Raw genomic sequence first — 15780 nt, 5'->3', positions numbered from 1 at the left:
TGTCTTAGATGTGCTACCATAAATGGTAGTGTGGTCAGCATAGATGTCTGCAAATGATGTAAGGATGTTATTTGGAAGATCATTAATGTAGATCAGGAAAAGAGTTGCGCCCAGGATGGACCCCTGAGGGACACCAGCATTAATACTGTGAGCTTCTGATTTTTGCCCTTAACTACTACTCTTATGAACCTATCTACTTTTCAATTTGTACATGTGTCTGTTCATCTACTGATATTGACCTACATGCAAACGCAAGTGATTTGTCAACTTGTGTTAGTGCTGCTCCTAACCCATACTCACATGCATCATTCTCCAGTGTCACTTTCTTGTGGGGGTCGTAGTATGTAAGAATGGGTGAGTTCGTGATGGTTTCTCTTACAGTCTTGAAAGGTGCTTGTTGGGAATCTGACGATGTCCACAAAACAGAGTATAAACATATGCAGAGTGGCTGAAATGGCCTCAACCCACAGTCAGCGAATGCGACTAGATACAGCCCAGGTGATGAGGGTATGTAAAACCAGTTGAGCGAAGGAACAAGTCTCTAAAAGAAAATGTGTTTTGTGGTTATACACACGCGCCAAAATGGCATTGAATCGACCTAGAAAAAGTGAGGCCTATCATACACTTGTTTAACGTTGGCAAAAGTGTTGATTCTAATGGTTTTTATTTCAATCAATATTTGTTTTACTTAAGCGGAGATATGCTCATCTCAGTTTAAAAGTTTAAAACCGCAAAAGCTTTTTTGTCAACCTAATAGTTTTCCCCGCATCTAGAACACTAGTGTGTAACTGCTCTCGTACGAAGGAAAGTAAATAAAACTTATTTTATACAATTTTCTCTTTCTTTTTGTTTTAAATACTGCATTTTTTTGTTCTTTTCTCAGAAAAGCAAAGAAAAGCTATTTGCTTATTTTATTTATTTTTTTTTTTATTTCAACTCGAAACTCCTTTTCGCCTTCATGATTAGTATTTTTGGATTATTAAAAATATTAAATTTAGTGCATTACTATATGAAAACGACTATCAAGTTTAATCCGAACTTTTTACAGAAAAAGGTTTTTCATTGTGTACTTTTAAAACTATTGTGTTTAAATAAGCATAACCTTTTATGATTCATCAAATTGCAATTAAACGAAATTATTACAATTCGTGTCATCCATAATTTTGTGAAAATTATTCTATTTAAATAACCATGACTTTTACTGATACATCAAATTGCAATTAAAAGAAATTATTACAATTCGTGTCATCCATAATTTTGTGAAAATTATTCTATTTAAATAAGCATGACTTTTACTGTTACATCAAATTGCTATTAAACGAAATTATTACAATTCGTGTCATCCATATGTTTTGTGAAAATTATTCTATTTAAATAAGCAATGACTTTTACTGATACATCAAATTGCAATTAAACGAAATTATGCCAATTCGTGTCATCCATAATTTTGTGGAAATTATTCTATTTAAATAAGCATGACTTTTACTGATACATCAAATTGCACTTAAACGAAATTATTACAATTCGTGTCATCCATAATTTTTGTGAAAATTATTCTATTTAAAAAAGCATAACCTTTTATGATACATCGAATTGCAATTGAACGAAATTATGACAATTCGTGTCATCCATAATTTTGTGAAAATTATTCTATTTAAAAAGCATAACCTTTTATGATACATCAAATTGCAATTAAACGAAATTATTACAATTCGTGTCATCCATAATTTTTGTGAAAATCATTCTATTTAAATAAGCATGACTTTTACTGATACATCAAATTGTAATTAAACGAAATTATTACAATTCGTGTCATCCATAATTTTTGTGAAAATTATTCTATTTAAATAAGCATAACATTTTATGATAGAAAGCAGTTGTGGGACCAGCAATACTTACCTTGCATAAGGATAAACGATGATCATTGTGGACCAATAGCGTTTCCTCCTATCCAAATATATATTTGGACAGGATGCTAGTTAGAAGAGGCGAACTAAATCATTCTATTCAAATAAGCATACCAGTTTATGATACAGAAAATTTAAATTAATTAAACGAAATTTTTACAATTCGTGTCATCCATATTTTTTGTGAAAATTAACATGTGTGTTAAAGTGTGATTGAAGATACGTGTAAACTTCAATCGCTTTAAAATATTTATGCATTTTTAGTTAAAAAAGTACATTTTATTTTATTTAATATCTTGCCATTATAATTCATTATCGTCGGAAGTTTCAAAACGTTTTAGTTTAAAAAGAAAAGTGCATTTTATTTTATTGGTATTTTGACATAATTCACTATCGTCGAAAGTTTCAAAACATTACTTATTTTTACACTTATTTTTCTATTGAAATTTGAATGAAGTTTTTTTAGTTTTTTTTTTAATTTGTCATTTTTTGTTAATATGCCATATAAATGTCTTTTTTATTCTTAGATAAATTTTGTTTTGGTGATTGTACCTATACATGGATTAGACAGAAGTATTTGGTTGTCTGAAATCTCAAACTAATTAATATGTGACTGATGTTTGATATTTTCTTTTAATAAGAATAAAACATGCAATTTAATATCAGTTCAAAGTTCAATCAGTTTTAAGATTATCATGAAAACGTGTTCTAAGAGATTCCTTATGTAATAGGATCACGATTAAGAAGTCATTGCTGTCAATGATCAACTTCCTATGACAAATAGTACAATTATGTCTATTCATAGACTGCTACAATCTTAAACTGATATCAACATAAAAATGTATATTTACTGATTTTACAGTGAAAATCTTATCAATTTTCTTATACAAACAAGAAATTTCTATTATTGATTTTTATGAACGCTTAGAAATCAAACAGCGTGAACAAATTTATTATTCATCCTTAAAAGTTCAATCTTTTATAATTATACAAACAAATTTATACAGTGATAAAATGTGTTTATCTTCAAACCATCGAAGTTATTCAACCGAGAAATATTTATAAAAATGGAATTGAAAAATACATACAAAAATTTACCAAACAATTAAAACATGACAATTAAATTAGAAAACCTGGGGATTTTACAATAATTGTAGAAAAGTATTGCCAGAATATCGATGGTATCAACCAGAACAATTGATATATGTGTGGTATTTATTGTATGTTGTCGTTTTCTTCAATGCCAATGTATTTGTAAGGTTCGTGTTCTTCTAGATTTCTGATGTCAGTGTCTTCATCTAGCTGCATATTCTTTGTATATATTTTTTCCCAGCCCTGAGCATACACTTGGCACATTTATTTAGGCCAAATTTCATTTCGATGACATTGGAGAAGGTGTGTATTACCTAGCATACGCCTTAATATCATCCATGAAATGTGGATGGTTAACAGTATTGCTTGGAAGTCAACGACGGTTCTGACTCAAGTTGTAAATGCTCAGACTGTTATTCAGTGCATCTATTGCTATATAAAAAAAATAAGAGACGTTTACATAAGAGACCATTGACTTACCTCTATTGTAACTTCGTAATATGGTTGTTTTCCACACCAGATGGATCTTGCATATTTCAAGGCACCAAAGTAATAATGACTGTCAAATGCCTTATGATTATCGATCCAGAACATTCTAAGGTTTATTTGTCTCCTCCTTGTAGGTGATTGGATTTATCTGGGCGTTATGTCTCCTTCATCTCGGATATGAGGCTGTAGGTGTGTCAGAAATTTCGTGAACAATATTGAATAATTCCACCCCGTCTTTCCAAGCTTATAACTCCTCTAAACCTGTAATTCAAGCCCTATTTTTTTCAATTAAAGGAGCAAGGACCAAGGTTTCATTAAAAAAACAAAAACAAACGCGTTTTTTAAAAAGGTTTTAAACTTCGGACTTTACAGGTAAATTTCTAAAAAACACTACTTTTTTGTTTTAAATTTGAATATATTATTTATTGATCTTTTATCTTCAATTTGTGACGCATAACACTTTGGTGAGTAAGTTAATTATTTACTTTTTAATAGACATTTCAAAATGGGAGGCGTGAATTATTTGACCCCCTATCTTTCCAAGCTTATAACTACTTGAAAAATGTAATTCAAGCCCTAATTTTTTTCAATTAAACGAGCAAGGACCACGGTTTCATTTAAAAAATTAAATAAAAAACAAACAAAGTGGTTTTTAAAAAAAATGTTTTAAACTTCGAACTTTACAGGTAAATTTCTAAAAAAACAATACTTTTTTGTTTTAAATTTGAATATATTATTTATTGACCTTTTCTCTTCAATTTGTTATATATAGAACTTTGGTGAGTAACTTATTTACTTTTTTAATAGACACTTGAAAATAGGGGGGGTGAATTAAAAAAAACGTTTGTCTAAAATATTATTCTGTTTATTGGAAAGAGCATAAAATTTCACATTGAACCTGAAAATATCGTAAAAATAGAATGAATAGAAAAATTTTGATAGATTTTTAAAGTTTAAAAATTGAAAAATATTGAGTTCGTAAAATTCATTACTGTTTTTTTTTTAATAAAAAATATATTTCTATTACTTTTAAAACAACTGTAATAGTTTATTTTGGAAGTATAATCCATAAATAAAATAAACAACCCACTTTTAAAAGAGAAATTACGAGTTTTTTTTTTAATATCTTTTTCGCAGTTTCGTGTTATGGGTGTCAAAAATTCTGATACACCTAATGAGCCTGGTGCCCCCCCTTTGACTTTAAGACATCCAAGTTGTAGGGAAGAGAAAAGGGTATCCCCCACCAAGCCACGAAGTCTATTTTGTACTCTGTCAAGGCAGGATAGGCTGGTTTAGAAGCTCCTGTCCAGATGTGGCAGCAGTATTCCATCCTTGGACGTACTTGGCTTTTATATAGATAGAGAATTGCATCATTAGTGAGATATCTTCTGGAGCGATAGACGGATCCCTCATTTTCCCAGCGACCTTGGCTACAGACTTGATGTATGTGTTCCATTTAAGATCAGGAGTAAAGGTCAAACCCAGAAGCTTATCAAAACATGGGGCCTCCCCTAGAAGAGAGCCATCCATTTCAATTGATGCCAGATGGGTATTAGAGCGTTTATGATGTAGAGATAGGAGCTTATTCTTAGATGCATTAAAGGTAACCAGCCACCTCTTCCCCCACTCTACCACGCGCTCAAGATCAGAGGAGAGAGAATCAGAGAGAACATAATCATTTACGGCCTTTGATGTGTTGCCATAGATAGTCGTGTCATCAGCATAGATGTCAACGAAAGATTTTAGTATGTGTTTTGGGAGATCATTGATGTAGATCGGGAAGAGAGTTTGGCCCAGTATGGACCCCTGAGGGACTCCAGCATTAATACTGTGGCCCTCTGATTTCTGCCCATCAACCACTATTCTTATGAGCCTATCAGAGAGAAATGATGTAATGATCAAGAAAACATTTCCAGTTATACCGTAGCTGGAAATCCTGTGTAGTAGGCTTTTATGCCAAACATTATCGAAGGCCTTTGATATGTCAAGAGCAATTGCCCTAGAAATGAAGCCTTTGTATAGAGATTCGCTAATCCTATGAGATATAACCGTTAGCACATCTGCTGTAGATCTAACAGAACGAAAACTATATTGCGTGTCGCTAAGAAGGTTATTTCTGCTGAGGTGGTTGACTACTTCTCTGTTTAATACGGATTCCAGCAACTTACTCATGACACACAGGAGAGTTATTGGTCTGTACTGAGAGCGAGATGACTTATCACATGAATTCTTAAATACAGGGCATACTGATGAGGTTTTCCAGGGTGTTGGAAAACACTTCTCCTTAAGGCAACACTTAAACAGTTTCGTAAGTATGGGGGCAAGTTCTGGTTGTAATTTTTTTTACACTATAATTGGAATACTGTCAGGTACAGTTGCTTTACTGGAGTCAAGGTTCTTGATTAGCTTGGCGACCTCACACAGAGATATTTGTATGTTGCATAGCGTGTTGTCTATTATAGGAAGGAATATGGGGAGTTGATGCCCTTCGTCGCACAACATAGAATTTGCTGCAAAGTTCTTAGCAAATTACAGTTTTATTTAAATGTTATTAAAAGTAAAATATATGAAACAATAATAATAATAAAAATAATAATAATAATACTAATAATAATAATAATTATTATTATTATTATAATTATTATTATTATTATTATTATAACAACAATAATAATATTTCTAAAAATTATGATAATAAAAATAATATTAAAGTAATAGATTTTTCTACAAACATGTATTATACAAAGAAAATTCAACTGCAAAAAATTCTTATTATTAGTTTATATGCAGTAAAAACAACATGTGATTATAAACAACTATTAACATTGGATGAATGACAGACACAGGATAAAAATTACTACCGGAACAGTAGTAGAAACTAGTTATGAAGCAAGCGAACAACAGAAGATGTTGTATTTGAGAGAAACAGCTTACCTTATAGGCTTGTATATACTGATGTTAATTAGCTGTTTTCTTTTCGGATAAAGTTAATCTCAAGAGAGAGATAAAGCGTCTTTCTAGGACTTTCCTCGTCTATGTTTTATAGGATGGTGCTTTTTGGGGGGGTATTTCATGGCATATCTTTTAAAACTTTATGTAGTCATGTTTGGTGGGTATTTCGTCTTATAGAAAATATTGGGTCATCAGGAGAGAATACGCACCATTTCGGGGCCTTCCTCTCTACGGCTTGTTTGCGTATCAGCCCATTCTCACTGATATGAGGCCCAATTATCTGTTCAATACAGTTAAAAGAAAAGACGTTTGATAATTAAACGGCTCTTGTTACGAGCAACGGCTTTGTGCATGTCGTTCAATATTCAAAGGCTACGTCTGACATATTTGTTGGGATGTGCAGTGTGCACATATCGAAGAAAATAATGATAATATTAGTAACAATAATAAACAATAATAATAACAACCGCAATAATAAAAGTACTATATATATGTATATAACTAAAGGTATATATATATATATATATATATATATATATATATATATATATATATATATATTAATAATATATATATATATAATATTAATAATATATATATACACACATAATAATTATAATATATATATATATATATATAATATTAATAATATATATATATATAATATTAATAATATATATATACACACATAATAATTATAATATATATATATATATATATATATATATATATATATATATATATATATATATATATACACATGTACACATAAAAAAATAAATCTACTCACATTAGACCCTGCGGACATATCATTCGGTATTCCTTTTCGCCTAGATTGTAAGGTTAGCTCTCACTCTCTCTCTCTCTCTCTCTCTCTCTCTCTCTCTCTCTCTCTCTCTCTTGTTTCACGTATTAATGTTGTTTCTACTCGGCTGTTATAATATTATTGAATTATTTTATTCAAGTATTACTGAAACAATAATACTTGAATAAAACAATGTTATTACTTATCTGTTAACGTGTAATATCAGAACTGCATGACAAAGACGACAGCAACAGGCCAGAGCGCCGCTCTGCCCTGATTGCACTTGAACTGTCCAGACTGGATATAGATATCGCTGCCCTTAGCGAGGTTCGCTTTTCGGGGGAAGGCAGCCTTCAGAAACACGGCGCTACACACTCTTCTGGTCAGAGAGGCCTGCAACAGAGGGGAATCACTCAGTCGTTGGCTTCATAATCAAAACATTCATCGCTTCCACACTAGAAAGCCTGCCAACTGGTCATTCTGACCGCATTATGTCCTTGCACCTCCCACTAAAGAACAAGGAATATGCCACGATTCTCAGTGTGTATGCCCCAACTCTTCAAGCTAAATCTGAAGAAAAGGACATATTCTACTCAGAGCTCCGCCATGTCCTGCGGCGCCCTTCTCCAGCGGACAAGATGATTATCCTTGGCGACTTCAACGCCAGAGTGAGCCAAGACGCAGATGCATGGAGGGGTGTGTTTGGCAGGCATGGCGTCGGAAACTGCAACGACAATGGGCGCTTGCTGCTGGAGATTTGCATGGAGCTGCAACTTGCCATTACCAACACCATCTTCCAGCAAAAGGACAAGTTAAAGACAACCTGGATGCATCCTCGGTCCAGGCATTGCCACCTCATAGACTATATTCTAGTTCACCAAAGAGATCTCAGAGACGTCTTACATACCCGAGTGGTGCCCAGCGCATAATGGCATACTGATCACCGCCTAGTGCGTTGCAGAATCCGAATCCGAATACACCCTAAACCCATAACAAGGAAGGGAGGACTACCCAGAAAAAAGTACAACCATAGCAGGCTACAATCAGACGAGGTAAAAGCCGTCTTCCAAGCAAGCTTGCAAAATAAATTTGAAAACGACAGTAGCAAAATAGACCCCTCACCTGAACTACTCTGGGATCAACTGAAAACAGCCATCCTGCAGACATCTGAAGAGGTCCTGAAATTCTCTACCAAAAAGAAACGGGACTGGTTTGATGAGAACAACATTGAAATAAATAACCTATTAGCGGAAAAGAGAGCGGCCCATCGGGCCCAGCTGGCTCGACCATCCTGTCCATTGAGGAGAGCAGCCTTCCGTCATAGCTGTAGCATCCTCCAGCAAAAGCTCAGAGGTATACAAAACGAGTCGTGGTCCAACTTCGTAATAAAAACTCAACAGTGCGTAGACATTGGTGACTATAAGGGCTTCTATGAAGCCCTCAAGTCAGTGTATGACCCCACACACCCTGTCCAGAGTCCTCTGCGCAGTGCAGACGGCCAGGTACTCCTCATGGACGTAACATCCATCCTGAGTCGTTGGTCAGAGTATTTTCAGACCCTGTTCGGTATCGACCGTACCATTCATGACTCAGCAATACTCCGTATTCGTCAGTTGCCAACTAAAATGGGATTGGATGAGCCTCTTTCCATGGAGGAACTCACTGAGGCCATTAGACATTTACAAAAACAAGGGGGAAAGATCGGCCTGCTTAAACTACCGGGGAATCACTCTGCTCTCTATCGCAGGTAAAATCCTTGCCCGTGTGCTCTTGTGCAGACTGATACCTGCTATCGTGAAAGACTATCTCCCAGAAACCCAGTGTGGCTTCAGAGAAAACAGGGACACAACAGACATGGTTTTCGTCCTCAGGCAACTCCAAGAGAAATGTCGAGAGCAGAACAGGGGACTTTACATTACGTTTGTGGACTTGACCAAGGCATTCGATACAGTGAGCAGAGAAGGGCTTTGGCTGATTATGGAGCGCCTCGGCTGCCCCCTAAAACTCCTCCACATGATTATTCAGCTGCATGAGAATCACAGCGGCGAAACTAGAGTGAACAACAACCTATCAGAACCCTTCCTCATCAACAACGGCGTGAAACAGGGATGCGTCTTAGCACCGACTCTGTTCAGCATCTTCTTTAGCATGATGCTTAAACATGCAACCGAAGACCTTGACGACAATGACAATGCGATCTATATCCGATATCGCCTTGACGGCAGCTTGTTCAACCTCAGACGGCTGCAAGCCCACAAAAAGACTTTCGAGCATATGATTCGAGACCTTCTCTTTGCCGATGATGCAGCCCTTGTTGCCCATACCGAAAGAGCCATGCAGCATCTCACATCCTGCTTCGCAAAGGCTGTCCAGCTCTTTGGACTCGAGGTCAGCATGAAAAAGACAGAGGTCCTTCACCAGCCCGCTCCTCGGGAAGAGTACAACCCTCCCCCCATCACCATAGGTGAAACCGAGCTAAAGATAGTACACCAGTTCACCTAACTGGGATGCACTATCACCTCAGATGCAAAGCTCGACAAGGAAATCGATAACCGACTAGCCAAGGCGAACAGTGCTTTTGGCCGACTATACAATAGAGTCTGGCGGAATAAACACCTGGGGAAGGACACAAAAATCTGTGTCTACAGAGCCGTAGTACTGCCAACCCTTCTTTACGGCTCTGAGACATGGGTAACCTAATGCCATCACATGCGACTCCTCGAGCGTTTCCATCAGCGCTGTCTCCGCATCATCCTCAATGTACTCTGGTATGACTACGTCACCAATGTTGATGTCATCCAGCAGGCGAGGACCACCAGCATCGAGGCTATGCTGCTAAAGTCACAACTGCGCTGGGCGGGGTACGTCTCCAGAATGGAAGATCACCGACTGCCCATGATAACTCCTTACGGGAAACTATCCACCGGCTCGCGTGATAGAGGAGCTCCGAAGAAACGTTACAAGGACTCTCTGAAGATGTCACTTAAAACCTGCCACATTGACCAACGCCAATGGTCTACTCTTGCCGCAGACCGTGTCACCTGGCGATGCACAGTCCACCAGGCCGTCACTTCCTTTGAATTCTCTCGCATAGAGATCCTGCGCGAAAGGCTCTACAAGAGGAAGATTCGGGAAGTCTCAGCAACCGCACCTGATGGAACTTTTGAATGCAGCCGCTGTGGCCGAGCCTGCTTGTCTCGCATTGGGCTCATCAGCCACAAACGTGCAGTTGACGTGGACAACCACCTTCAAAGAATCTTCGTTGGCCAAGTAAAGCCATTGAAATGATATCAAAGAAATAAGTTCATGGTGACAATAATCAACTATAATTTTCATAGTCATAAAATGGTCAAATCTTCATCTAATACAAATAAAACGTGTGGTTTAATCTTATCTTACTACAAAATAATTAAGTTTTATTCAATAAGGTTACATATACAATGAAAATACGGTTGAAAAACTTTATTATTGGTTTATATGCACACTTAATAGATTACCATACTTAAAAAACGATTATTTTTCAATAACTTTTGAGATTGGATGAATAATCGAATTAATTTATACATGAATAAAATAATTTTATTACTTATCTGTTAGTCAATTGACAATCGATGAAAACTGAACTCAGAAATAAAAATCAAATTCATGAAACACTTTAAACGTTTAATAAGGTTGACACTGTAGACATACAAATATTGTAGAAGAAATAGCGATGTAGAAAAATGTTTGATAAAATGTGTTTTATATGTTTTACAACAATATTCTAACTCTCAGATTGATATGAACATTATCAGTCGTAAACTCATTATAATTAATTTTACTAATGTCGATATTAAATGAAGTTACTTCATTTGGTTGATTTAATATTTTATGTTCACTTTTTCTGAATTGATTAAGCAAAATTTATGAAAATGTAAAGATTAAAAAATGGAAAAGTTTCCGGCATATCAAACAATAACTAAAAATATAAAATGACAACCGATTCGATTAGTTAATATCCAAGGTGTAATCGTGTCGATAACTAACATTTCTTAACTGTAAAGTCAAAGATACACTACATAATATAGTTTATCTTCTTTTTCTGAATTGATTAAAAAGAATTTATGAAAATATAAAGATAAAAAATGGAAAACTTTAATCCATCGCTGAACACTAATAAGAATGTCTCCGGTAGATCAAACAATAAGTAAAAATATAAAATGGCAACTATCCAATGTGTCATCGTGTCGATAACTAATATTTTTAACTGTAAAGTCAAAGATGCACTACATAATATAGTTTATCTTTCAACAGTTTTGCTACAAGTTAGTCTTGCAAAAAGTTGGTAGATTTTTCATTAATATAGTTGGTTTTATGACAATAATTATATTACTTACGAAATGAGGACTGGGGTCAAATAAGGAGAAGCGAGAATACCGGAAGTTGTCGATAACGCATCCACAATGCGTTGTCTACTTTCCATGAATTATGACAATAATTATATTACTTGCTTGCAAGTTTACTTTATTTTCAAGTCATTCAAATATTTTAAGAGTGAGTGTTTGTAATCCATCTAAATAATGCTTTATTTTGAAGTCATTCAAATATATTAAGATTGAGTGTTTGTAATCCATCTAAATAATACTTTATTTTCAAGTCATTCAAATATATTAAGAGTGAGTGTTTGTAATCCATCTAAATAATACTTTATTTTAAGTCATTCAAATATATTAAGAGTGAGTGTTTGTAATCCATCTAAATAATACTTTATTTTGAAGTCATTCAAATATATTAAGAGTGAGTGTTTGTAATCCATCTAAATAATACTTTATTTTAAGTCATTCAAATATATTAAGAGTGAGTGTTTGTAATCCATCTAAATAATACTTTATTTTGAAGTCATTCAAATATATTAAGAGTGAGTGTTTGTAATCCATCTAAATAATACTTTATTTTGAAGTCATTCAAATATATTAAGAGTGTTTGTAATCCATCTAAATAATGCTTTATTTTGAAGTCATTCAAATATATTAAGAGTGAGTGTTTGTAATCCATCTAAATAATACTTTATTTTGAAGTCATTCAAATATATTAAGAGTGAGTGTTTGTAATCCATCTAAATAATGCTTTATTTTGAAGTCATTCAAATATATTAAGAGTGAGTGTTTGTAATCCGTCTAAATAATGCTTTATTTTGAAGTCATTCAAATATATTAAGAGTGAGTGTTTGTAATCCATCTAAATTATACTTTATTTTGAAGTCATTCAAATATATTAAGAGTGGGTGTTTGTAATCCATCTAAATAATGCTTTATTTTGAAGTCATTCAAATATATTAAGAGTGAGTGTTTGTAATCCATCTAAATAATGCTTTATTTTGAAGTCATTCAAATATATTAAGAGTGAGTGTTTGTAATCCATCTAAATAATGCTTTATTTTGAAGTAATTCAAATATATTAAGAGTGAGTGTTTGTAATCCATCTAAATTATACTTTATTTTGAAGTCATTCAAATATATTAAGAGTGAGTGTTTGTAATCCATCTAAATAATACTTTATTTTGAAGTCATTCAAATATATTAAGAGTGTTTGTAATCCATCTAAATAATGCTTTATTTTGAAGTCATTCAAATATATTAAGAGTGAGTGTATGTAATCCATCTAAATAATGCTTTATTTTGAAGTCATTCAAATATATTAAGAGTGAGTGTTTGTAATCAATCTAAATAATGCTTTATTTTGAAGTCATTCAAATATATTAAGAGTGAGTGTTTGTAATCCATCTAAATAATACTTTATTTTGAAGTCATTCAAATATATTAAGAGTGAGTGTTTGTAATCCATCTAAATAATGCTTTATTTTGAAGTCATTCAAATATATTAAGAGTGAGTGTTTGTAATCCGTCTAAATAATGCTTTATTTTGAAGTCATTCAAATATATTAAGAGTGAGTGTTTGTAATCCATCTAAATAATACTTTATTTTAAAGTCATTCAAATATATTAAGAGTGAGTGTTTTTAATCCATCTAAATAATACTTTATTTTGAAGTCATTCAAATATATTAAGAGTGAGTGTTTTTAATCCATCTAAATAATACTTTATTTTCAAGTCATTCAAATATATTAAGAGTGAGTGTTTTTAATCCATCTAAATAATACTTTATTTTGAAGTCATTCAAATATATTAAGAGTGAGTGTTTGTAATCCATCTAAATAATACTTTATTTTCAAGTCATTCAAATATATTAAGAGTGAGTGTTTGTAATCAATCTAAATAATGCTTTATTTTCAAGTCATTCAAATATATTAAGAGTGAGTGTTTGTAATCAATCTAAATAATACTTTATTTTCAAGTCATTCAAATATATTAAGAGTGAGTGTTTGTAATCCGTCTAAATAATACTTTATTTTCAAGTCATTCAAATATATTAAGAGTGAGTGTTTGTAATCAATCTAAATAATACTTTATTTTCAAGTCATTCAAATATATTAAGAGTGAGTGTTTGTAATCCATCTAAATAATGCTTTATTTTGAAGTCATTCAAATATATTAAGAGTGAGTGTTTTTAATCCATCTAAATAATACTTTATTTTGAAGTCATTCAAATATATTAAGAGTGAGTGTTTTTAATCGATCTAAATAATACTTTATTTTGAAGTCATTCAAATATATAAAGAGTGTTTGTAATCCATCTAAATAATGCATTATTTTGAAGTCATTCAAATATATTAAGAGTGAGTGTTTGTAATCTATCTAAATAATACTTTATTTTCAAGTCATTCAAATATATTAAGAGTGAGTGTTTGTAATCCATCTAAATAATGCTTTATTTTGAAGTCATTCCAATATATTAAGAGTGAGTGTTTGTAATCCATCTAAATAATACTTTATTTTCAAGTTATTCAAATATATTAAGAGTGAGTGTTTGTCATCCATCTAAATAATGCTTTATTTTCAAGTCATTCCAATATATTAAGAGTGAGTGTTTGTAATCCATCTAAAAAATACTTTATTTTCAAGTAATTCAAATATATTAAGAGTGAGTGTTTGTAATCCATCTAAATAATACTTTATTTTGAAGTCATTCAAATATATTAAGAGTGAGTGTTTGTAATTCATCTAAATAATGCTTTATTTTGAAGTCATTCAAATATATTAAGAGTGAGTGTTTGTAATCCATCTAAATAATACTTTATTTTGAAGTCATTCAAATATATTAAGATTGAGTGTTTGTAATCCATCTAAATAATGCTTTATCTTCAAGTCATTCAAATATATTAAGAGTGAGTGTTTGTAATCTATCTTAATAATACTTTATTTTGAAGTCATTCAAATATATTAAGAGTGAGTGTTTGTCATCCATCTAAATAATGCTTTATTTTCAAGTCATTCCAATATATTAAGAGTGAGTGTTTGTAATCCATCTAAATAATACTTTATTTTGAAGTCATTCAAATATATTAAGAGTGAGTGTTTGTCATCCATCTAAATAATGCTTTATTTTCAAGTCATTCCAATATATTAAGAGTGAGTGTTTGTAATCCATCTAAATAATACTTTATTTTGAAGTCATTCAAATATATTAAGAGTGAGTGTTTGTAATCCATCTAAATAATACTTTATTTTGAAGTCATTCAAATATATTAAGATTGAGTGTTTGTAATCCATCTAAATAATGCTTTATCTTCAAGTCATTCAAATATATTAAGAGTGAGTGTTTGTAATCTATCTTAATAATACTTTATTTTGAAGTCATTCAAATATATTAAGAGTGAGTGTTTGTCATCCATCTAAATAATGCTTTATTTTCAAGTCATTCCAATATATTAAGAGTGAGTGTTTGTAATCCATCTAAATAATACTTTATTTTGAAGTCATTCAAATATATTAAGAGTGAGTGTTTGTAATCCATCTAAATAATGCTTTATTTTCAAGTCATTCCAATATATTAAGAGTGAGTGTTTGTAATCCATCTAAATAATACTTTATTTTGAAGTCATTCAAATATATTAAGAGTGAGTGTTTGTCATCCATCTAAATAATGCTTTATTTTCAAGTCATTCCAATATATTAAGAGTGAGTGTTTGTAATCCATCTAAATAATACTTTATTTTGAAGTCATTCAAATATATTAAGAGTGAGTGTTTGTAATCCATCTAAATAATACTTTATTTTGAAGTCATTAAAATATATTAAGAGTGAGTGTTTGTAATCCATCTAAATAATACTTTATTTTGAAGTCATTCCAATATATTAAGAGTGAGTGTTTGTAATCCATCGAAATAATACTTTATTTTGAAGTCATTCAAATATATTAAGAGTGAGTGTTTGTAATCCATCTAAATAATACTTTATTTTGAAGTCATTAAAATATATTAAGAGTGAGTGTTTGTCATCCATCTAAATAATGCTTTATTTTCAAGTCATTCCAATATATTAAGAGTGAGTGTTTGTAATCCATCTAAATAATACTTTATTTTGAAGTCATTCAAATATATTAAGAGTGAGTGTTTGTAATCCATCTAAATAATACTTTATTTTGAAGTCATTCAAA

General features: G+C 32.1%; 1 protein-coding gene across 1 annotated transcript; it reads left to right on the top strand.

Moving 5' to 3' along the window:
- The first annotated feature begins 7736 nt into the window (after positions 1-7736).
- On the top strand, positions 7737-8174 carry LOC145248778 (protein CFDP2-like). Its single transcript, XM_080110413.1, has one exon. The coding sequence runs from the start codon at positions 7737-7739 to the stop codon at positions 8172-8174; it is 438 nt and encodes a 145-aa protein (XP_079966539.1).
- Positions 8175-15780: the final 7606 nt, after the last annotated feature.

Source organism: Euprymna scolopes, chromosome 27 (assembly GCF_053919585.1).
Source record: "Euprymna scolopes isolate OS-2025 chromosome 27, ASM5391958v1, whole genome shotgun sequence".
In the NCBI taxonomy this organism is placed as follows: Eukaryota; Metazoa; Mollusca; class Cephalopoda; order Sepiida; family Sepiolidae; genus Euprymna; species Euprymna scolopes.
Note: the sequence above shows the minus strand (reverse complement) of the source record. Positions and strands in the feature narration are given on the sequence as shown.